The 25,961-nt window shown below is 40.0% G+C and overlaps 1 protein-coding gene across 2 annotated transcripts; it reads right to left on the reverse strand.

The window, feature by feature from the left end:
* Positions 1–452: 452 nt before the first annotated feature.
* Positions 453–25,687, reverse strand: spag9a (sperm associated antigen 9a). 2 transcript variants are annotated; one of them, XM_053338578.1, is made up of 29 exons: positions 25,239–25,687; positions 22,202–22,322; positions 20,624–20,694; positions 20,444–20,532; positions 20,098–20,248; positions 16,313–16,448; positions 16,008–16,101; positions 15,797–15,918; positions 13,379–13,436; positions 12,697–12,849; positions 12,187–12,238; positions 11,944–12,074; positions 11,478–11,534; positions 10,053–10,205; positions 9,670–9,799; positions 8,855–8,944; positions 8,611–8,727; positions 8,272–8,458; positions 7,935–8,150; positions 7,441–7,651; positions 6,873–6,989; positions 6,226–6,306; positions 6,069–6,136; positions 5,780–5,928; positions 5,380–5,551; positions 4,857–4,970; positions 3,661–3,837; positions 3,143–3,280; positions 453–2,853 (listed from the first exon to the last, which is right to left on the reverse strand). In XM_053338578.1, exons 1-29 carry the CDS (start codon positions 25,536–25,538, stop codon positions 2,735–2,737), a joined length of 3,774 nt encoding a protein of 1,257 aa, XP_053194553.1. In that variant the 5' UTR covers positions 25,539–25,687; the 3' UTR covers positions 453–2,734. The 2 variants fall into 2 exon arrangements, with proteins under 2 accessions (XP_053194553.1, XP_053194552.1); XM_053338577.1 differs by having other exon boundaries at positions 8,605–8,727.
* Positions 25,688–25,961: the final 274 nt, after the last annotated feature.

Consider the following 25,961-nt stretch of genomic DNA (forward strand, 5'->3'; position numbering starts at 1 on the left):
TTGCTAGTCTGTGCTTGGACCTATTAAAAAAAATAAACAAAGAGCGCCATCTGGTGGTATCATGGGTCCCTACATTTGAATGTGTCAACTAAAAATGTTCAATTCTATCTATTTGTAATTTGAGTTCTTCATGGATGCTGCAAGTATTGGGATATATTTTACCAACTGCCTAATAGAAACATTTCTGCAGACGAGTACATGGGACATAACTTGACATATAAATGAATTACAGTTCACAGAAGATGTAAATAAAAATGTAAATTAATTCATAATTACATGCCATCAGTGCACTAAATGTTTTTGACACAAAACATACTGTATTTAACCACACCTTTCCATGAGTAAAAAAATGCACTCATTAATTTAACAACAATGAAACACAGGATATCAGCCAGTTATCCATGAAACTGAGTTTAATAGATTGTTAAAAATAAGGCTATGATGCTGTTTTAGCAAACATTGATCAGGAGGAACAACCGTTGTGGTTTCCACAGAAGTCCGGTACAACGGCTAAACGTGACCATTCTCTGGAGTATTACAGATGGACATAAACAGTGAGCACACATACACTGCACATTTGCAATATCAAACACACAGGGACAAATGTGTCTCGCACTCAGACATCTACGTGTACTGTACACACACACACACACACACACTCAAACATAGACATCCATCCCACCCAAAACGGTGGCAATAAACAGATTTAGCAGATAACATAGCAGTGTTCTCTTAAAAAAACATGCATAGCTTAGTACATGAACGTGTTGTTTGAAAACCACTAAGTTAATGTTTGCAGACTTTGATCTTATGGTTTGTCAAAAAATTTCCAACATGATCACATTACAGTTTTTTGTTTTTTTATTTTATTTAACCATTATTAACAATCATGTAAACTCATTGGACTATCTTGTTCACAATAGCCTCTATTTATATTTTGCTCATGTAGAAAGTTACATTCTGAACCAAGATAGGCTCGATAACAAAGGAAATAAATACTGGAATGGCAGAAACACAATATAAAGTTACAATTGTGAATGATGGAAAAAATGGACTGAAGACCGATCTTGGACCAACTTTTCAGACATAAAGACAAACTAAAACACCTGCTTAATATTGGTATTCTGCCTTCATGTGACATTAAAATACTCATTACTTCATAAAAGTGTCCCACAGATACAAAACAACAGCAACAACAAAAAAAAAATTGCCTCCCAGGTCTCCAAATGCATTTGTAACAATAAAACAAGGAATGATGAAGCAATCAGGAGACTCTCTTTAGTGCTATGTGCATGACCATTAGAAGGTGCCACGCAAAAATGTTATTGTCAGTCAAATTCCCTTATTCAAGTTTTTTTCCCCCCTAAGAGGACATCCTAAAAATATACATGTATACGCTTCAAATGATTAGACTCACAAGACTGTTTAAAGTTGGAAAATAATGAAATTCAGTTTCACGGTGCTTCTTCTTTCGTCCTTTGGTTACTGGGGTGATGAATTGATATAATATTTTTTTTGTTTTTTAACATATTGTTCCCTTCACACAGTTGGCACACAGTACAGTAGTGTAGTGTACATTACCATGGGTATTTTTCCAAACCTCAAGCGACTAACATCTAACATTTTAAAGTGCCAAAGAGCTGAAGCAAACAGGAAGCACCACACTGGTGGCACAGGCACATTCTCCTCACACAGCAGACTAGGGTTGAGCTTTAAAATGGCCGAGCAGGCACACACACTTGGACGATAAAACGGGATTCCCCCCATGCAGGCTAATGCTAACCTACAGTACGCTGGTTCTTCTATTAACAGGAAACACTGTGTACCCAAACTGCTTAGACATTATTGATATCACTAAACTTAAACCTGTGGCAAAATAGGGCTGGGTATCAATGAGAAGAAATGTATACAACCTCTATAACAGTGTTTTCTTCTATTAGTTTTACATTTACTAATGATAACCTAATTCTTTTGTGTGTAGTACTACTTGTATGTGTGAGAAGATTTTCTAAGTCAATCACTCTAATCAGACAGTACAGTATAGTAATCAGCCTTATATCACAGGTGATGATTCAACTTTTTAAGATTTCCTTCACCTTTTGTTTTGTACGCATCACATTTTGACACCCAGACCTGATGGTAAATATTATAAAAATGGTCAACACAGGAAAGATGTCCGTGAGAGCATACACACACACCTCACGCTCACACATGTACAGACATGTGGTATACAAATGTAAAAGTCTTACGTGTATAATATAAAATATACTTCAGTTTAAATGAAAACTTGCTTCCTGCTCCCTTTTTAATGACTTAAAAAATGCTTCAAGCACTCTTCCCTTTATAGTGATCACATCCAGACTCTTTTTTTAACGTTTGTGAGACAAAAAAATCGTCCATACTTTACCTGATCAAACTGCCCACACCTTTAGGTGTGTTAACTTGGCCCTTTTCCTGTGTGCAACAGCTTTTCCAACATGAAACCCAGCAAAAGGGAACACTTGGACCTTGGACGTATTCTTCAAGTTAACATAAACTTCACCTTACCGATTTTAAATTCATAAAGAATAAACTGTACAAAACATGGACTAAAAATAATTGTTTTTGTTTTTTTACAAAGTAGTCAACTACTCAGGCATTAAGAACAATCAGTAATATCAAATTAAAAACTTAGAGAAGGGCATGCAGGGGTTGGTGGGCGGCCCTGGCGGTGACACAGCCGTTTGTGATTTTCTCAGTCGTGAGAGGTTGTGACCTGCCAGACGATGAGGTGGCTCCGCTCAGCCTTGGTAGGTGCTGACTGCTCGCTGGCTGTCTGCTCTGATAAACCGTCTAACTCACTGCCTTCATCACCTGAGGAGGAAGACAATGAGTTAATGGGTCACAGGTTTAACAGTCAGAAAGTACATTGTATATACAGTAAATGCAGCAATTCATATTTTCAATTCTATTAGGAAGGAGGAAATATGATTGCTATGTGTTTACTCCACCTCATTTTGCACTACATGTGGGCTTTTTATTACACCGGTTTTTCTTTGGCAATCCTTTGTGTGGATTTTTAATGGTATATTGTTTTTAAATGCTTTATACAGTATACAAATGCCCACACACAGACATGTACACATACATATGGCATACTCACCAATTCTGAAGTCAATATAACCTTCTCCTCCACTCATGACCAGGTATGATTTGGGTTCAGAGGTTGCTGTGTCAGAGGATTCAGACGCAGGATCATCAGAGCCTGAATCAGCACTACCTGGAGGGGGCATCGCCTGACCTGTGAGGAAAAGTCAAATAAACCAACAGTCAAAAACATTTCCAGTTTATAGTAATACGAAACTGAAAAAAAATGGTTTTATAAGCTATAATTAGGAAGCAGGTATCATTATTATGTGTTATTGACTTAACAAGTGGACGTGATTGTCAAAGTTTTCAGCAACTAATTTCCTCTCAATTGATTATTATTGACGATTACACAATGGAGCACAATTACGATGCAGAAATACAGAAATAGAATATTGATGTCTCCTCAAAATCAGATGAAAAATAATGTCAACTAATCTGGCCCATACAAGTGGCTGGCAATTTTTATTGAATTAATGGGTTTTGCCGTCTATTCATTTCTCAGCCCTCATTGTTCCTGCATTTATTGATTACCTGGCACAGTGACAAAAAACTTGACAGCATCTCGATGTCCGTGGAAACACAGCTGGGCGTGGGCCATGGAGCAGTATGGCACGAAGCTGCCTGGCATGTCACCGGCTGCACTGTCATCACTGTAAACCCGTACAGCACTGCCGGGGCGATTTGGCACTATTCCTGTTGTCTTGTTGGCTGCAGAAAAATAAAGTACTATTATTACTAAGAGCTAGTATGATCACAGTGGGTACATTATCTTATTTTCAGACGAAAACATCTCATTTGATTTGTGAATTTTGCTGTGTTGTATTAAAGCAGGGAAGGAAAAGACTGATTCTACATCCAAAACATTAGAAAGCTAATGAGCAGAGATGGCCTGCAGGCAGGGTCTCTGAGGGGTCTGTGAGTTCATGACAGTCAGACAGCAGCTGAGCATGACTGGTCTCATTGTTTTTGAATAAACATGCAAAAAGGGAGCTGTATGCCTCTGACCAGTGAGCAGGATCCATAATGGAGAAACAAGAGGTTTAAGAAAAAGAGGACCTTGCTCGCCAAGGCTTTTTCTCATATTCATACTCCATGACAACAAGAGTACAAGACAGAAAACAAGTGCAATAGAAAACTACACAGAAAGAGACAACAAATGGAAAAGGAAGAAGATGGGCCCAAGAAATGCAATGAAAAACTTTCTGAAGAGCCAGACAAAGTTTGTGGATCTCTGGGGGAGATATTTTCATCATTTCAGACTAAATCAAACACCAGACTGTAAAAATACTTTGCGGAAGGAGACTGTAACTCCCTCTCAGTTACCAGATTAGAAAACCAGCTTCCACGCTCAAAAAAGTTTCACTATTTGAAAGTCCTCAACTTCTTCTGAGCACAGTATGCCAAACAGTGTCATGTTTGCTACACAATGACTGTAAAACTTGTATCCATAGCAACTTGGTCGTCTCTTATCCGGGAAGCCTGGGTGGTAACAATTGTTGACTGTCTGAACAAGCCGTAAGAGAAATTGAGGTTGCATCGAGAGGATGTGCAAATATCATTTTGAAGGGGAAAAAAAAAAGTCAAGCTCTCTGAAAGAAATGCGAATCTACTTAAATCATGTGGTTGAACAGAACTTTACTTTTACTGTACTGTAAACAAAAGTGGATATTTAGATCGTAGCATGGATTAAATCCGAGTGGGCTGTTGATGCTGTGTAGGTTGGATACCTTCAGACAGTGGGATGGAAATTATGACGCCGTTTCCTGTCCCCACCCACAGTCGGTTGCAGGACACCACCAGAGCTGTGATTCTCACAAACGAGAAGCCCAGTTTACCCGTACCTGCAACACATGCAAAGAACAGAGTTTTTGCCATTTCTATTGATATCCAAAAAATATTCAGTATTTATCTATAATATAGAGATGTTGGTAATTCCTTACTAGTTCATGCTCAATATTAAAACAAGAATGTGGGTAGGTATTTAGATCCAGAACATCTCAGGCAAAATGTCACAGCTTTATGCAGAACTGATTATGCATGGCCTATTGTCCATGGTACAAAATGTTCGAACTTAAATCACATTTTTACATTAAAGCCAAAATTATGTTGTTGTGTTCCGGAGACTGTTAATATAACCTTCAATGATCAAACGTTCGATTAACTTTCATAAGGTAATTATTGAGAAAAATGGTCAGTAAACAGGTAAGGATTTCTGTGAGTAAGCTGGTAAGCAGTGACAAGCAGACATACCCAGCATTTTGCTGACATAAGGTTCGATGTCCACATCCTGGAGGTGCTGGTAGGTGTGGGCGTGAAACAATCGCAGGGTAGAATCCAGTCGGATGGACACCCAGATACCATCTCCAACCCAGGCCAGCTGCCGGACCTGGCTCTCCTTGCGAGGATGAGCGTCAAATGACTTCTGCTCAGGTATGACAGGGTGAGATGATGCAACGTTACAATACTGTGGAAATCAGTGCGAGATGTGTTTTTGCTGATTTCTGTTTATTTTCTTTACCTGTGATAAAAGATTAATTGTTGCATGAACAAAAGTATACTAACTATCAGGTTAAAGAATAAAATGTGGGCGACTGGAAAAGAAAACTCATATAAGTGACAGAATGTTTATTGACTGTAATGAAAGCTGTACCTCTATCCTCATTGCCTTGGGCTGGATGATGTAGATCTTGTTCCTGTAGCCACACCACACTTTGTCGTGGACTACTGTCATACAGCGGATAGAGTGGTGGGGCCGGCCCAGATCCAACAGGTGGTAGTTGGTTAGATCCCACTGACCATCTGCTTGGAAGAAGCACAGAGACTTGATGAGATCTTTGTGGCAAAAAATGGCCATCAGAGGTTTTGACAAAACGGTTCAGACAGTATAAACACAGTTAGATTGCTTGTTGAAAATGTACAAAAAAACCCAACAGACTTACCAATGCCTCTGTGGAAAATTGCTAAAGTCCCATCTGCTAATGCTACCAGAACTCTGCCTTTAACATGCCTGTAACAAGAGATGAAGACTTTTCTTTACACTGTTTTTCCTGTAAGTAAAAAAGTATGTGTGTATGTCATAAGCAATGTTATACTCACACTATGCTAAGGATGGAATCTTTCAGCTTGATGGCATGGAGACACTTCCTCCATCGAGCCACAGACGAGTGGACATAAAGACTTAAGAGAGAGATAAGGAGATGAAGAAAATGTCAGACAACAACCCTCCTATTATCCTCAAATATTACTAACACATTTTATCTGCTTCCAGAAAATGATTTAAATAAAATTGTGACCAAGTTTTTGTGTCAGGCACTTTGTTTATTTATTGAAAACATAAATAACCCCTTGATGAAACTTATTAGCGAGTTGACCTTTCCTCTAGCGCCACCATCAGGTCAAACTTAAGTCATAAAGTCATTATTCAAGCTCTTCATATAACCATCAATTGAACATATTGTACTTGGGATGATCATTTTAGAGGGGAGGTATGTGTAGTTGACTTGGAAGTGATCGAGCCGCAAGCCGACATTAGCTTCCTTATTTTGGCAGGAGTTCACAAGTCAAGTTATTTCCCATATATAAGGCTTGATTTGCATGCATTTGTCAAATGTAAGAACAGTTTTATCAATTAAGTTAAACTTCCATTTCACATCTGAGTCCATTGGTTAGGATAAATGTGGAATTTGGCCTCTTGTATTTTTGCTGTACTTAGAGCACCATCTAGTGGCTGTTGCCCTACTCACCATCCATTCTGAGCTCCCAGCCACATGGTGGGGAGGGCGCTGCTCATCCTCAGAAATTCCCCCTCGGAAGGGTCCGAGTCCTCTGCTAAGGAGGTCACACCATCCTGCCCAGAGCCTCTGTATCACAGATAGAAGATCATGTACACTTTATAATAAACTACAACACTTGTGACAGATGACCACCTAGTTAAATATCATGTATTAACGTTACCAGGGTTGTTCTTGCTAACATTTCTGTTCTGAGGGTTAAACTTTTAATGCCAACCAGGGGAAGAAATTTAGATTGAAAAGTATAAATGTAGGCTTGACACTATTTCTTTGGCATAGGCAGTTCATCTCCACTGAGAGAGTAAAATTATAAATAAAGCCGTCACGTTGAAAATAAACTGAGGATGTGGTACTACTGACAGCAAAGGCCAGTTGAAAATTAGCTACTGTAGCAAATGTTTGTGTTTCTACTGTAGTGTTGTTGAAATGCTGAAATCAAGAGAGATTAGTTTTTAGTTCAGGCTGTTAGTGTTTACACCCCACAATGGCAGAAATTATAATCCTGAACATGACTCTTCACCTTTGTGTGTCAACAGGAGAAGAGTCGGTGGGCCCCACACCCAGTGGGTCTGTGAACACATGCTCTGTGTACATTCCTGGCTGGTTCTGATCTGCTCCCTGGTCCTCCTCTCCTTCTGCACCCACACCAGCATTGGCCTCCGTTGCTTCTGTTGCCTCTTCCGCTGTAGGAACCCCATCCTCTGCTGGACTGCTCTGTCTTGACAGTTCAGCTGTGGGCATTGTGGGTTGATCCGAGATTAAGTTAAGGTTAGGATAGGGATTTCAGAAGATGAAAATATAAATGTCTTTGCAAGGGTGGATTGTCCCTGATACTTGGGGTGGGATGTTCTCATTCATGACTAAGTTTAAGATGAAGCACATAGTGATGAAACAGTGATAACTGTAGATAGATGGATAGATTATCAGTCGAGAATCCATTTATTTTAGTAACAAAATTGTTTTTCACAGATTAAGGACACACGCTATCAAAGCATAATTCCAACAGAGACATACCTGAGCCAGAGATGGCACTATGCTCAGCTGGCTGGTCAGTGACACCTGCACTGGCCGTCTGGGGGATGGCAGTGGTCCCCTCTGCTGCCATGGCACCATCACTGCCTGTTGAGCCCACACTGGCCACACTGCCAGCCAGCGACGCCCTGTCACCTTGACTAGCCTCCAAATCTTGTGGTACCTCCTCACCCGCCAGATAATCAGTTTCCAACACACCTAAAAATTGACATTAACAACCTTATAATCCAAATTCAGTAACTAGGTAGTCATGGATGACAGAGTAAAACCAAACAGCCAACCCCACACAAATAAACAATGTGACTAAATCTAAACCTACCAGGCACACTTGCAATACAGACGACATGGGTGTTGCAGGCGTAGAAGCTATCAAGCAGGTCAGAGGGTTGACTGGCATCCAGCACCATAACCTTGGTGGAGGAGTGGGTGCTGGTGCACACCCATACCCTATTGGATATTTCATCCTGAAGGATCAGCTCCTTCTCCTGCTCCCCTTTCTCTTGATCCTGATAGAGAAAATTAGCCCATGTCATGACACTATTCAAACCAAAGTCTGAAGAACTTACTGAACTCTCTGGACCTACAGAGAGCAATTCATCATAACATTAAAAAACACTATAAGTTACAATAGCTTCTACCTTAAATGACTCACCCTGACCTTACTATCTTGCTCCAACTGGTCCAGGCTACTCTGAGAACCCTTTGTCTGCTTAGTGAGCTCTGATATGGGTAAGTTCCTTCCCCCAGACAGGTTAACTCCTGCAGCACACCACAGCTAGAAAACAGACAAGGGACACATTAAAACATATTACGATGATATCAACTAGTGTGATACACTGTACTAAAAAGGCATACAGTATGTTCTTTGTATGTACATGCTACATAGCTGTTTATGTATGTACCTTCATAGAAGCATCTTTCTGATCCAGAGGTCTTAAGTATACCGGTACAGGCAAGTTCATTTTGTTCTCCACCTGGCCACCGTTTGCCACCTGTCAGGGTCAAATTTCATAACACATTTGATCAAAATACAGACTATAATGTGAGAGCACTGAAAAGTATTCAACACAAACAAATCTGCATAAAGCCAACATCTTTCTGTAGTCTCCCTCTACAACAATTATAGGTCTAAAGAAAACATCATGGCGGTAGGATGAAAGGTTATCTGATAAGCATGATAAGATGAATCAGCCACAGATTGCACCATTAAGTCAATTGTGAAGATACAGGGTATATGTTTGATTTCAGTGTCCAATCATGCTAAATGTTACTTTATACCACATGACACAGGTGGACAAATAAAGTATTTTTAAATTTAAAAATCTACCAACTCTGTCTTTTAATTATTTTGATGGCGTAATTTAGCCCCAGTGTAACTAAAGCTACATTTTGCTGAAGTTACACAACACAGACGTGGCAGTTAACTGAAACTGGCCATATAGGCACAGTAGAAAAGAAGACACTCATAAGTAAATGAAATGAAAACAAAGTATTTTTCAGTCACTCTCAGAATGTGCACGTAAAGATTCATCATGCTGATTTTATGCCACTTGTACCTACATATACATCTCTCGAGGTTAAGTTCTATCTAGTGGACAATTTAAATGAATATGTTTTCTTTAAGGGTAAAATCAATATTATCCAACTTTAAACTGACAGTCTTGATCATGAACATTGAAAAATAACAGATTTATTTTCAAACCTTTTCATTTCCCACCTTGTATTTACTGGGCAGGCTCCAGCCATGTGCAGTGACTCGTCCATCCTCCTTTTGCATGTGGGCTTTCACCTGTCTGTACTGGGCTCTCTTCTGCTCTTTACGTGATGGTGAACTGCACTGGTCTTTTCTACAAGAGCAACAGAAAGAGAAATGGGATCAGCTGACATGTACATTATGCACATAAATGTTATTACGGGTTATTAGGTTTCCTCTAAACATTTTTGGAATGATGATCATCAAACTCAAAAGGCACTGCAATGTCTTGAAAGTCAAATTATTAAATTGTAATCATTAAAAGTAACTGTTATTTTAAAATCTTTGACCTTGTATCATTTTAACACATTTCACTTCAGAACTTCTCTGCACATTGTCCAACTCACTCTTCATTGAGGAAGTCGAAGGTCTTGGACTTCTCCGTGGGGAACTGGGAGAAGGTGCTACTCCTCTTCACCATGCTAGATTTTACGTTGGGCTGGGGCTCCATCTTCTTTATAGCAGGGGCACTGGAGGAGGAGCTAAACAGTCTGCTGAAGCTGGAGGTGGCGACGTTACAGAGAGCCAAGAAGGACACAGAGCCAACAAGAGTGCAGGGAAAAAGCAAGGTAGGGGTCACCAACCAACCAGATAACCAAGGGTCACCAAGTACCACCAACATTTACTGTACGGTAACGTAAAGCATGCTGGGAGTCGTGGAATAGTTGAGCGCTACCTATAATATCTTACTAGAGCTAGGTATTAAATATCAAATACTGTCTTTAGCATCAAGTATCAACATTATCTTACTGATACATGAAATAGCTTTACACTGTTAAAATGTAATTTTGTATACGGGGGAATGAGAGTGAGCTGTCAGTGTAAAAAAAAAACAAAGGAATACCCAGTGCAAAGTCTGTGAAAAAAGCAGATCTGCCTCTCTATAGCACACATACAGTAATTAAACCATTTAGCATGTGTAAAGAAAGAGATGCCAACAAACAGACAAAAACAGACAAAAACATTATGGTTCAAAATGTCAGCAGAAAGTTAAAATATCTCAATATTGAATTCATAAATTCTTATGGTTTCCAAAATCTGCTTGAGTCATGCTGTCCTGTACAGTTCTCCATATAAACTGTACAATATAGAAAAATACAGTAAATATGCTGATGTGTCATTTCCCATAATATACAAGTTACTAGCTTATTGCATTACTTCTTCAATATTTTTTTGAAGTCTACTAAAGTAGACTTAATAAAAACAAGGATAACACATTTACTATGTTCTGTTAAAAATGTCTTATAAGAAAACTGACTTCAGTGTTGTAAGCAACAGAACATGTAAATGTATTCAGGCTGCTGAGGGACCCCCATGATCCCTCTTTAGCTCCCTATGAGCAGACAGAGTAGGAAAACATCAAAAGGCACACAGCAGGCAGGAGACAGGAAAGTCCAGGAGGCACAAGGAGAGTCATGTCTGAGCAGTTAGTGGTAACAAAAAACTGTTACACTGCACGGAGAGTAAAGATTATGGAGAAAGACACATCAAAGTTGGATCCATTTGTAATGGAGGAACAGTTCTGTGTCAGTGGAGGACAAGATAGAGGTTTGGCAGGGAGAAGATTTACTAAACCATCTTTACCTAATGCTGCCAATTCAATGGCACATCCCCGAAAAGATAAGAAAAAACATTTATTTGAATAATTTGAGAAAAAATATCACAGGAGTTAAATGAAGAGTGTGCACTGACCTCAAAAGTAAGTTTAAAGCCCTTACACAATAGTGGATAATGTTGCAAAAACAAGAAACTATAAATTTAAGAGGACTCACAACTGCCAAATGCTGGATTTCTTCTTTTCTGCAAGAGTTGGATTTTCCCTTGAGGCCCTTCAGAAGAGAACAAGGTGATGTCATGTTATCTGTTGTCAGCTTGAAGTGCAGGTGGAGGATGTAGAAGGGGTCAGTGCAATCTGCTGCATCCTTCTGCTCTGTACAATTAAAGCTGAACTCTGCCTTCTTTAGTTAGTAATGGCATTATTGTATTCATCTGACTGGTGGTGAAACACTAGAGGTGGTGTCCATGTTGCCTGAGCATTTCACTTCATAAATTCACAACACACTCATTCAGAATATTGTTTTGATGAGTGATGTTTTTACTGCAAACAGACAACACTGCTGGAGGTTTTCTCATCTTTGCCGTTGTAATAACATGCAGGAAGTTATGGATTTTAGCTTTAAAATGAGAAATTTTAAATTCAATTAAATTTGAATCTCATGAATATTAAGTCCACTTTACCGGATCATCTCTGTCCACCTCACAGCTTCCTGCAGCTCCATCAGTCTCTCTTTGTACTGGTTCCTTTCCATCAACACTCTGGCCATTTCCACTCTGGTGAAGCGCTTCCTCTGGGCTGTAGGTACATCACTCTGTAAACCCGCAACATGACCACACAGAAACACATTCATTGTTTTAGTGATAAGCTACATTTCGATAAAGGTGGGAAATGTTATAGAAATTGTTGTACAAGACAAGACTCACATCTTCTTCATCTTTAGTTTTGTGTTTCACTTCCTCAATCTCCACTCGCACTCTGAAAAAACAAAACAAAAAAAACATTTACTGCACTTTAAAAGATATACATGGAATAACTTACAGTATTTGTAGGAAAGACTGTAAGGAAGGCATTAAGTGTATTTTCCCTGTATGTGTTCACATGTTTGTCCAGTAAAGCTGATTCCGAACACAAAGTTGTAGCTATAACAGCAGACAATACTTCAGATATACATGTTATTGCAAAGAAGCATTATACACATCTTCAACCCAGAAGCACAGAAGATAAAATCACCACAGTCTCAAGGTGGCTACCCAAGATTAGTGTCACCAGTTCAGTATCAGACCAAACGCAAAATATGGTCTTCTGATCCTGAGGTATGGTGTTAAATAATGACCAGAAAAGTGTTGATGCAGATCAGGACAACTGGAAAATATTATGTCTCTGGCCACAACTGTCGCTGGTGCAGAGGTATTATGGTACCTGCTATGACTTACTTTTTGAGTTCCTCCTCAAGCTCTTTGTTCTTATCCTCCATCTTGGTCTTGGCCTGCAGCACTGCCTCCAGCTCCCCCTGCAGCATATCCTTCTCACAGGTCAACTCATCCAACTTCAATATCAAGTCTTTATTCACCACATTCAGGGCATTCCTATAGAGAAAGGGAAGAAGAACAGTGTACTCATACTGTACAACACTGTTGATATTTTTTCCTTTCAAGTCCTGGGCACATTTTAACTGGTACAATGAATTAAAAAATGATGGATATCAAATACCAAAACCTTTATACAAAAAGACATTAAAAAGAGAGCTCCACCATCTGTTTACAGGCCATGGGGGAGTACTACTGCATATGTGAAAACTATTGTATAAAGACACATGAGTTTGTGTGAAATCAGATAAATTGCTGCAAGTGATGTCATCTTAGTGATCATCAGTCAAGGATGAAAACATAAAAGTTTAAAAATTAAAACATTTTGGGATTGTGGTGTAAAAAAGAAGTGAGGTTACCAAACCTCTGTAGCCCACTCCTTATTTCTGCTTAAGACTGAGTGATTTGAGATGAGATGCATTGTGAGTAATGTAGGTGTGTCTTTTTTCAAACAGTCCATTATGAGTCTCACAGTGTTATAGTAGTGCAATGCTAAATCGGTTAAGTATTCTTAATGTTTTGTACTTACTTTGTCTCAAGCAGTTGGGAATTTTCCTGAATGAGATTTTCAACTTCCCGTCCCATACCTGTAAAGAATTGATGACCACAGTGGAGTTTTATTTCATAACAAAACTTTGACCGCAAACTGGAGCAGTGACTACATAAGCACTACATATTAACCACTGTAAATTATTCTTACTAAAATCAAACAAAACACTACACAGGGTGAGAAATATCTCCTAGTAAGATATCATTGACTGTATATAAGATGGACATCATGACAGCTCCCCAAAGGTGAAGCCAAAATATCTCCTGGTGGCTGGCTTCAGTATATGTCATAAATCCCACCCCTGCCATGTTAGCAGATATGAGCTAAGCTAAAAAAAATCAAAGGACACATCAAATACCTTTTTGCCAAAAATGGTTTCTGTCATTTTAGATAGTTCTCATCATGCTGATGTATGTTCAAGTGCTCATTTTTCTAAAAAGTTTGTTGTTAAATAGTTATTTGACACTATAAAAATGGGGGAGACGGACATCATGATTGACAGCTGTGATAGCCACTCTCAAATGTCCGTCAGACAGCGGGACAGCTGAGGGGGCATGTCCCAACTCCAAATGATGTCACACAAGCAAGATGGCAGTTCCCATAAAGGAGATATTTTGGCTTCACTTTTGCATAGCGGTAGAAAGTGGTAACATGTTGTCCGTATATACAGTCAATGTGAGATATGTGTTACTGTAGGTTTCACAATACAAGAAACTTTGTGCAGAAACAACCACAACACACAAAACCCACAGCACAGGAGAAGGATGGATAGAGAGGGTGAGGTCTTACCAATCAAACTAAGGTCTGAGAAAACCATGCAATCCAAGCCAGGCGGAAAGAATAAAGAAGAGAGAGAGAGAGAGAGGGAGAGAGAGAGAAAGAAATGCGGATATAGTTTGAGACAGTGGAATGACCAAAATGATGGAGGAGCCAGAGCTAAACATGTAGCTGCTGACTCCACAAGCAAATAGGAAAATATGCTGCTGGGTCTCTAAGGCTAATCGCAGCATTGGGGAGAAGGAAAATACAAAGGCAAAAAAATATTTTAAGCTGTAAAAAGAAAAGTTAGACTAACTTTATGGAAATGATGCATCATTTGAAAAAAGGAAACACTGAACTCCATCATCCATGCACCAAACTTTGTCTAAATGATTGCATATCTGTGTGTTTTAGCTCTGAGGCAGTCAAAAGTAGACAGCTGAAAAGCTACACACAGTGCATTAGAGAACCTATGCCAACTGTTATCAAACAGAATGAAGAAGAGGCTGTGAGCTGTAGCGATGGCGAATATGGCAGAAAGTGAGTTGTGAATAGAAAGTCAAAGGGAAACCACGAAAGAATGTTTAGCTAAGGAAAGGTTTGAGGTCATACACACCGGAGTACTCCACTGGGATTATGGACAAAAGCAGGGATATGAGACACGGGAGAAAGAGAGGTGATGTTAACATAGGTAGATGGCCAACACTGTGTATAATAGCTGGACCAAAGCAGGTGGTGTAGCATTGCAGCATAAAGCAGGCTTTGGAGTTATTAAAAACGAGTGCTACCAGTAGAACAGCTGCTAGCCAGCCATGGTACAAGAGCTTCAGCTTTACAGTCGTTTAAAAAAAAAAAACAATAAAAGCAGAAATCAAAGACATAAGAAATATACAGGGTTATTTGACAGTTATTTTGAATGCACTAACCCAGGTTTCAACGATACAAGAAAATAATGATACAGAAATAGTCCATTAAATTATGAAAAACTGTGATGTGTGATGTCACATAATTTCTTGAACACATTTTACTTGCATGATGTGTCCTAACAAAAAAGTTGAAAATACACACGACCTGAAGTAGAGTCTATCCATTTTTCTGTATATTATTAAGTATATTATTGTACACTGGGCACTCTCAAAAGAAGCAAAAGGTACATTGTGTATTAAGTTGTCAGAGCACCAATGATCAATCAAATTGTAAAAAGTATACCTCCTCATTTTATATCTATTTATGTTCTCTAAATCACTCAAAGGCCTGCAGCCATTGAGTTTTATTGACCTTTATTTTAAATTCTAACAAATTAGAAGCTTTTGATCAGATTTGTGTTAAAGATGCCTCAACAGACCTGTACAATTTTAAAAAGACACCTGCCAGCCAGTTACAAATGAGTATCTTTCATGGCTGTGATATCATAGTACACATAACTGTACTGTATATGCTTAAGCTTTACACAACATGCTAAATATTGGTTGTTTGGTTTTTTAAAGAGTAGAACTTCAGAAGTTTTATATTTCAATCATTATGTATTCTAAAATGTGAAATACCATTTTGAGTTAATTCATAGTTGAATCAAGTCATTTCATCCAGACTATTCCAACATTAAGCAGGTGAGATATTTTCAAGATATTTTTTACTTACCCAGCAGGTCAGCCCCTTCATCTACATCCCCTATGAGCCCGGTGCCTGCAGACGACAGCTCTTCAAACAGAGAGTCTGTATTGCGGTCAAATGCCATGTTCTCAATGCCTTTGGTTGGGGTGCTGGAAGAATAATCACAGCAGGAGGTGATGCTTTGCTGCCTATTGAAACTTCATCTAAAACTGGCCCGACAGCATGTTCTCAGTACTACCTGCATGCCTTGTAACCAATGATATCCATGTCCAGCTCAGGAGTGGACTCAATGATGTCCTGCACATCTGAGCTGTCCTCATTTTCAGGCAAACCTGTGTAAGACATATGACATGCCAGAACAATATATGAGTAAAAATCTACAAAAAACATCAGGTTAGGTTAGGTTTCAGAATTTGTTTTGATTGAAGAAACAAAAACTTTCTATGATGCATCAACAGCATAAACAGAGTATACCAAACACTTTGTTCATCTAGTGTATATGTGAATGACTAATGGATGATGATGGATGATGTTTGACCCTACCCACTGATATGGATCTGGTCCCTGGTGCAGCCTGCACCTCCATACTCTTACTGTTCGCATCTTCCTTCTCCATGTCCGAGGCTGTGGTGGAAATTGGTGTGGCCGACTTGGAGCCGGTGAAGTCTGACAGCTCATCCTGTAACAACAGGGGACTTATTCACGGCAATGAACAGATAGCTAATCCAAGTCAAGGGTCAAGCTGACACTCAGGTAGATCATAAATGAACCAGAGCAAAAAACAAGAAATAAAAATGTAAAAGGACATAATACACATTAAAACATATACACAACATATACACAACATAACAAGACAGCTTATGATCTAACAGGTAAACGTGAGGCTGAACAGAGAAACATACGCTAGACAAGACACACAAGTCCAATTTCCTCCAGCTCTTACATGATGTAGTGCAAAAGCATTATGAAGATCTCAGAATGTAGAAAATCTAACTCTAAAACTTTTAATTAATGTACTTCATTCTATATTACATCAGGGTACAATCCTTTTAACATAAAGATCTGCAACACTAAGCTATAGGAAATTGTTGGGTTTTTTTAGAAATTGGACTTCACGAAAACATTAGGACATCTAATAGAAATACTATGAAATACGCAACACAAGAAAAACACACAGCAACACGAGCAACACACAGCTAGCACACAAACACTAAGTGGACACAGAACCTCACAGACTGCAGCGGGGGGTGGGAGGGTGGGGGGGGGCTTCACACAATATCAACTGAACATAAATCATGGCCACAATGGGAGTTGCCATTCTGCCTCGGACACACAAGACAACACAAGATTCACAAACTAAAAACAGTTTAGAAGAGGCTGAAATCATATATCTATTGGACATTAAATCCAATATTACACAACAACAACAACAGAGACAGAGTACTATCTAAATACATGATGCTACATTATTGCACGATGAAAGATCAGAAATGTTACTGTAATGTTGTGATCTATGTGAATGGAAGCAAACTACAAAGAAGCATGTGAAATCTAAAACTACCATGCATTAAAACTGAAATGAAAAACAAACTAGACGCCAGATGCAACCAAGCTGTCCTTGACTTTGACTGATTAATAATTCACTGTTTCCTTCCATGACACAGCTGACTGTTGTGTGCCTTTAGATTTTAAAAAGAACCCCAATGTAGCCTTCACATACGGCATGGTTGCATGTAGCATAGTCCATCACAGGTGGTCTGTGAAGTGATGGCCCACATGTGAGAGGCGACGCTTGAAAAGATGAAACAGCATAGTGGAGGAGACTACTGAAGCCCATACACGCAAAAACACAAACAGTGTGCTGCCCAAAGCCAATGCAGGCGTGCTGCTGTTGGCACTTTCACCAGCCGCCACTCATCCAACTACCTTGCAGTCGTCTGCCAGTGAATTCCCCCAAGAAGAGTCTTGCGCACTCTTACCCTCCCTTTCCTTTGGGGGGTCGACAAAGTCCAACTGCTTGGGGGGGGAGAGTAAGAATGAAGCTCGTACTGTATGTGCAGAAGCAGTTCAGCAGAAATGCAAACACTGCAAAGTGTGCATGTCTGTGAAGTCAATGGAAACGTTGTGTGTGGCAAAGTACATTCATACAGACAGGTGACAAATTAAAGGAAAAACCAGCATAAAGTATGTTAGTAAAGTGTTGGGTCACCATGTTTCACCAGAACAGCTTCAGTGCACCTTGGCATTGATTCTCCAAGTCTCTGAACTCTACTGGAGGGATGAACACCATTCTTCCAAATGATATTCCCTCATTTGGTGTTTTGATGATGGTGGTGGAGAGTTCTGACTAACATCTTGGTCCAAAATCTCCCATAGGTATTAAATTGGCCAAAACTGGGCCTGTTTAGCATTTTTATAGATGCCACAGTTATTTACTTAATTGAATACTGTGGTACACTCATGTGGAAGTAACTGCATTGCTTATGTTTCTCCACTCATTTATTCAGGTTTTAACTTGTATTTGTCACTCCCCTGTGTGTGTACACAAGTGGCAGGTTTTAGTTTAATCTACAGCCAAAATGCCATGTACATTAATATAAACAGTAGAAACCAAAGCAAATGTTGGCTTTTTTTTTTTTTTTTTTAAAGTTTACCGCAATGTTTGGTATTTTCATTGAAAGGGCTCTGCACGGCCATTGTACACCTGCACAAGTGATTTCATGCATTTTGGATGATTAGAGCTCTTCTCAGGAGCGTGCAGACTGTTGGTTGACATCTTTGAAGCACCTGACAAGACAAATTATATTTTATAATTCTTACTGGTGCCTAACCTGTCAAGATTAAGTAAAAGCACCTGTGCAGGTATGCAGGGCCTTTAATAAAGACATACAACTATTCATTATGAAAATGACAAATAAATATTTGCAGAATTCAAATCCATAAATGCTCACAAAATTATGTCACCATGTAATGCCCATGTGTTGTACCAGTTGCATATCCTCTGATGTGTTTAAATACTTTGTTTAGGTCCCTTTGAATAAGAAATGATTTAGGACATATAATTAAACCAGACTCGAAGGCAATGGAATGAGCTTACTTATATGACTCATATTGCTGATGGAGATTAAATCATGACATGCACCTCATTAACCTACAGTTACTTTTCTCTTCCATATATGAATATGATGGTTAACTATAAGGGCATGTATGAATATCAAAGCCACTCATACTCAAAAGATTGTGGCTCAACAATAACCGTCCTGTGGCACTGATTACATAACGACCAATCACATTCCAGCTAGCCCTTTTTCTCCCTCAGTGACTGGCTGCGAGCCATACAGCGGCATCACTCCCATCATGCACCGCGACACAGAGCTGATGTCCCAGTTTTAACAAAAACACAGCAGTGGGATGAAATAACATTGTCACCCTCTAGGTCCTAAGTGCCACAGATACAAACAAAACCTACGCACCCAAAAATGTCAACTATTTAGAGTAACAGCTACATTTTAACAGAAGGAAAATAGCTATTATATCATCTATGTGAGAAGATCGAGCTGCGTTCCCAGCAGTATTTACAGCAGTTTAACATGAATTAAAATAACTGGAAACAGACGTCATACAAAGAAGAAAATTCAAAAGGAAAAATAAATAATTCGTGTCGGCATCAAATAGAAAATTCCTGCAATTATGAATATTCATGTGATGCATTTAATGATCTCCTCTGACTAATGCTCCAGGTGATCAGACAAGTCTGCATATTCATCAATGACTTGAGAGGATGTCTGAAAATAGAGACGGCCTTGTCAGATGCCTACTGAAATATGCTTAAGCGCGCCCAAGCCTTATCAAAGGCTCTCTATTCTTAAATGGATCCAAAGCCAAAAACCTCTATCTTCTAGCACTGGCAGAAGGACTGGAAACACTCTAAGGAAATGGGATAAGAGTGATTATATTATTCTCTATATGTTTGCATTTTTTGAATACATGTATACTGTTGACACTCATTTTGACCTGACAGTAGAAATGGTCAGAGCGTTTAGGCAGTTAACACTCAGCTATCAAATAATTTGGAGTATGTTTTAATTATTTACGATAGATCATCATTATCCAGACCGGAGGATCAGCTTTTAACATGCTGCCAGATACGACACACTACACTACTGTCTCTCTGGACCACAGATACTGATGAAGGAAGTCCAGATGAATTAACAGTGACTGGGGGAGGAAATCATTTATTAGGCTGATATCATGTAAGTCACCTTTTTTTCATGTAAGTAAGTTTAAGTGAGGGAAATAATGACTTGTTTTGCCATCCGCACACTTACCTTGAGGCTAGTGTTGGACCGTGGCTGTGCTGTGTCAGTGAACCTCCAGCCTTCTGCGTTTGGTGTCTCTGCTTTAGCCTGGGGGTCTGGGATAAGCAGAGACGCCCCACCAGATGATGGGAAGATCCCCAAAGAAAGAGGCCGCTCTCTCCTGGAGAGGTAAGAAGGGTTTTTTTTCTTAAATACAGAATCTGTAAACTAAGGGTTTGCTGTGTTACCGTTTTCAATTGTAGGGGCAGTTTTTTCCCTTTCCTTTTTTTTAAACTTTTGCTTTTAACTTTGAAAATAATAATTTGAGAAACCTGCTTTTGTGCTCTTGAATGAAGTGTTTCTTGTGAGGACTTACCTGACTCGGCCAACACCGCTCGACTCTGAAGTCTCACTAATCTGCTGCATTTTGATCCTCTCTACGTGCTCCATATAATTATGGATCATCTGCAGAAGTTAAAGCAAACAACCCAGAAGAAAGTCATCATGAATGTCACTTATGATTACAACTCAGCAACACCACCGCTCCCCCCCTTACCTCCGAGTGTCGCTGATGGAGGGAGTTGTATTCCTTCTTGAGCTCCAATTCTCGTTCTTCTAACCTGCCAACTGAAGAGAGCTGCTTAGGTTAAGGTAGTGATATTGAAATGCACAAGACAAGGATCCTACTTTGCCAATAGATTATGTGTAAATGAGAATAAAAATGATTTAAAAACAGGAATCAGGCATGAAAATTCAAAATCCTTAACAATTAAGGAATTATATGTGTATAGCAAGTCTATGAGTGCAGATGAGATGTTGATTAAATATTTTACACCTTCCTCATTATAAAAGAGCAGCACTATTATTTCAAATGTGACTGTTGACCAATCCTGTGCATCCCACTCGCATAATTTTGCCACGTAAGCACTGGGACAAGGCAGAGGGGGTAATCTCACTCAAATAGGTTTCAATGTTTGGCCGACTTATGAAGTGACAAAAACATCTAATCCCCTATTAGCACGTCAGGTTTAGCCTAAGCCACACACAGAGCTGCTGCAACAGACACATACATAAAGCCTGGATACTATCAATTACAGCGGCTACAGTACAGCTTCCGCATGTTGTTATGCCTACGTGTGTGTTCTGACACGGCCGAGGGATTTCATTCTGCTATCATGATTCATGGAGACAGGTAATGAAGCCAAACTCTGCGCATAAGGGAGACAACTGAAGTCTCTAGAAGTCTCTCTTGTGGGTTTTGCATTTGCGATGTGCAAATAGCAGCAGTGTGGAGACGCTGAACATTAAAGCAATAATATTGATTGAATTTATTTAGCTAACATGTGTCTAACACTGACAATTAAGTACCTTGACTTCTGTAATATCTACTCCAACAGGGTATACAACTGTGTGGCAGGCAAATGGAAATACAATAAATAATAAATCCAAATCATTGCCTGCTAACTAACTGTGGCCTTATTACTGTAACACTGTAGTAGCTGTGGACTCCTGGACAGGGAATGACTCAGGTCACAACCAGCTGAGGTTCTGCAATGTAATGAATGAATGATTTACCATTGACTGGGAGCGGCAGAGAGGCACTGTGGTTTGCTAATAATCAATCATCAGGTGCCACATGCACATCTGCAGTTTTCGCAGGTGCCTACACGCTGCTGTCTTGTTCCCAGTTTAGTACAAGAGTACACAGAGTGAATTCATTATTTCAGAAAAGAAAGAACGTGTGAGCCCATCACTTTGCCTCCATTCCTTAATCCACCAATAAGATGGGCGGTAATGCAGTGCCGCATTAGGAGGATGGGAATAACAGAAATCCTATAATCCCATTACTGTACCCGCAAAAAACCAGAAAGAGGGGGTGTGAGTGTGTATGGTTTTGTGTGTGTGTGTGTGTGCGTGTGTGCATGTGTGTGTGTGTACACTGAGAGAAAAAGTAGGCTTAACAAACAATGACAGAGATAAATAGAAATGTTAAATTATACTGGTGTGTTTCTTCATGACACAGTGGAGGACGGTGACTATGAGAGGAATGATGTGCATCCGAGGGAAGCGAGGTGCAATAAATGACGACATTGTGTGTGCATGACCCTGAGTGTGAGCCTGCGTTTGTTCTTACTCTGGTCTGCGTAGTTCTTGATCTTGAGTTCCAGCTGCCGGGAGTGGGACTCCATTCTGTCCATGTGGTTCTGCAGGTCCTTCTTGTCCTGTTCATGGGTGTCCTCAAACTCAATGAACTTCTACTCGGAGACACAGAAACACAAACACACACGGAGCTCAGTCAGGCTCGCTGTCACTCATAAAAATTCAGCTGCTACTGTTATGTTTGATGTGGTTTAAAGTGATAAATGATAGAGTGCTTTTTTCTCATTTACTAACATAATAGTAAGAAACAAGGGGAAGCTGAGGTCACTCATGTCTCACTATAGCTATATCTCACATGAGTGCACTATTAATGGTAGTAAGGTAATAAATCCATTACTACATTTTTTTTTTGTATCAGCCTAACACTGTATGTGACATAAAACACACTATTTGTATGGATCAGAGATGCAACTGCGACAACATAACTTTTCATAACATGTTGATGAAGGTGGAGCTAAAAATATGTGTAAATCAGGATCTTGAACTCATCAGCACATTAGGAAATTCCGGTTCCTCTCAGTTTCCTTCAGGGGCTGACGTCTGAATGAGTGGGTGTGTGTGTGTTTGTGTGTGTTTGTGTGTGTTTGTGTCAGCATCTACATCCTGTCCAGCTGAGCGAGCCCCAGCCCTAAAGTGGCTGCCCTCTTTCCTCTGGATGAATGACTCTCACTGAACTTTGAACAATGCACAAACACATGTTACAGACTTCTGGGTACTGTATGACAGCTATATCCATAAAAAGCACAATGTATTTTTGGAGTAAAATGAGAAACTGGAGAAATAAAATGATCTGCAAATAAATGATCTGCACAGCTGGGAAGATGAACGATTTTCATTATTATCATCAGTAATGTATTTGTGTTTGTTTGGCTATGTCTTCAATTAACATCAGAGATTAGAGGAAACAAGGCAGATAAAAGAACTCAGCGGGGATGAAGATGCTGCTATCTGTTTCATGTCCGCGCCCATTACACAAACAAACACTATACTGTCTTAAAAAGCAATGAATGACCAATTGAGGATGCAAAAGGACTAAAAAAAAAAAAGTCAATACATGTTAATTGTTCCTCTCAACTGTATGCAGCCTCCTGAAAAGAAATGTGACACCCTTTTGCTACTCTGGTACGGGAGGGGAGTCAATCTGTCACACCAGAATTTGACACTAAAACTCAAGACGGAAAACAAAAAAAAAGGGAAAATGCAAGCTGGGGGATGTTTCCCTTTCTGCTACTTTCTGACAAAGGATCACATGACCTGGAAGTAATACTTTGCTACTCCAACCCACAATCATGCTCAGTGTTCCCCTCGCTCACTCACTCCTCCTCATGGGTGTGGACAAAGAATATTTCCCCATACAATCACAAAGACGCAGGTTTAATGTGAACATTTTTTACATAGTGTGTTGTTATATCCACGCAGGATACAGTACTATCGTCAGCAAATGTTTATGTGCCTGGCTGTCACACTGTTTCAGTGTCACTATGTCCACCACATACTGGGCCTGTGTCTCTGCTGGCCTGATGCCCTGAGTCAAGGAAGCTTGTTGGAACAGAAGGTCCGAGTCAAATCACATTGTGCCTCATAGAGAGGCTTGGGGCCAGGAGGCAAAACATTCACACACCCAAACCACACACACACACACACACATATCAACCATTATCCAAGCCAAAAACACAAGGTACCAACACATATACATTTGAGTTGCATGTTTGCTGGAAACTAACAACTGAGAGCTTTTGCTAAGAAATGTAATATTTTGGTTGTGACCTGCTGCTATTACTTTAAGAGAGAAATACTGACTTAAAACCATATTTTGTGCCCACAGCCAAAAAACAGTATAAAGTATATATGGAGGAAAGTATAACTTGGACATGAATGAAGATGAAAAAAATAAATAAATACAATTCGGCCCTGGCTCAGCTGTCCTGTCCCATTCTGGATTCAACCTGGCACCCCCTCCTCCCCTGGGACGCAACCAGAGATGCCCCCCAACAGCACTGTAGCTTCTTACTTTCCCTTTTTTTCTCTCTTCTTCTTCTTCTCTTTTGTCCCTCCTGCTCTCTCTCTGCCCTGTATATATTCACACACACAAACACAACACCTACCCACCTTAATTAGTATTAGTCTAAACCAAAATTGTATTGAATTTGTTCATGTTGTGGTTTTGTTTGGACACACACACACACACACACACACACACACACACACACACACACACACACACATTTGACTGTTTTTATACTACAGTATATTTGGTGTCTTGACTTGCTGTACACTGTGCAGAACAGATTTGACAAAGTAACTGATATGTGGCAAATGAAAGAGGCTAAAGTGCTTTGCACAGGGGTGAATGGCAGAACTGATGATCTGCTACCTGTACAGGAGTGCTGACAGTAACTATGCATCTGATTAAATGTGATCATCATAGGAGACAGCCTGGGTAATGCTGTGGTGGGATGTTTTGAATATTTCTTTTGAAGCATAGATGCTATGGCAAGCAAATATGTCTCAAGCATCTCTCTCTCGCTCTCTCTATATCGCTCTCTTGCTACATTATATGACTTATCTCTCAGCGATGGCCCAAAATGCTGAGTCACTTCACCTGCTGTTTCTTCAGTCATGGTCCCACAGGGTCCAAACCCTATCTGATGCAATAGGCGATTCCACAGATTATAGGTTAGTTTGTCAGAGATGTGGCAGTTTTGCTTGTTAGACTGACTCTGCTCAGGTAATATGAGTTAAGCCCTCTCATCCTTGGATTAGAGATGCAGCTCTAAATCAGTGACTATGCTAGAAAGCATGGCTAAATACAAAGAGAGGGCCATTCCATTCTGACGTTAGCCATGACACTGCCTTGTTTACATCCTCAATGATGGCAGGACGGGCGGTATGCAGCCCCGCCACGTGCAGGTTAATTCATCACACAGGAATGCTGGGAGGTGAAAACACCTGAGGTTACCTTTATTCCTCCCTGTATCGCTTTTTCCCTCCCTCAGCTCCATTCAACTCACCTCCTCTGCATGTTTCCTCAGCGCTTTCTCCCGCTCGTACTGAGTGATGAGCTGCTCGTTGTCCTCCTTCAGCAGCTCCAGCTCCACTTCGTGCTCCTGGTTCTCCGCGAATACCGAGTCCAGGTTCTCCAGGACGGCCACGACCAGCGGCATCAGCTCCTTCACCACGTCCTCGTCGTATTTGCCAATGAGCCTCTCGAACTCGCGGTAGATGGAGTTGGCCAGGCCCGACACCCGCTCAGACATCATCGCTGATGTCCCCGGGTCGTCCTGGTACACAACTCCGTCTTCCAGCTCCATTTTAGTCCTCTCCCTTTCAACAAACAGGACCAATGTGGTTTATTCCGCGTTATCCCGCCACTATGAACACCGTTATCCGCTTAATTGAAAGCAGCGTTTCTTTAAATAACTGGACACATTGAGAACATTTCACGGCTGGACCATTACGATGCAAGAGGCTACGTGGATTTCTTCCTCTTTTTTCCTCACTTGTCCCATGCTGCCTTCAAATGTTCCTCCAAAGCTTGTACTTCACACTTTCACCGAAGTTCCGAAATCACACGCTCTGAAAAACACGTTTATTTTGTAAGAATTAAATATATAAAATGTGAAAATGTAAGAAGATCAAATCATGGTGTCTGAGTACAATATAGCACTCTGTTCACAAATAAAATATGTCCAGCGCCACTATTAAAGGAACTATTCACATCAGAAATGCATGAT

Source organism: Scomber japonicus, chromosome 18 (assembly GCF_027409825.1).
Source record: "Scomber japonicus isolate fScoJap1 chromosome 18, fScoJap1.pri, whole genome shotgun sequence".
In the NCBI taxonomy this organism is placed as follows: domain Eukaryota; kingdom Metazoa; phylum Chordata; class Actinopteri; order Scombriformes; family Scombridae; genus Scomber; species Scomber japonicus.

Coding starts and splice junctions, on each gene's coding strand:
- spag9a (XM_053338577.1), bottom strand. CDS start 25,538: ATGGAGCTGGAAGACGGAGTTGTGTACCAGGACGACCCGGGGACATCA. Junction 6,307..6,872: donor CTGGGAGCTCAGAATGGATG/GTGAGTAGGGCA, acceptor CTCTCTCTTAAG/TCTTTATGTCCACTCGTCTG. Junction 3,281..3,660: donor GTTTTTTGTCACTGTGCCAG/GTAATCAATAAA, acceptor TTTTCCTCACAG/GTCAGGCGATGCCCCCTCCA.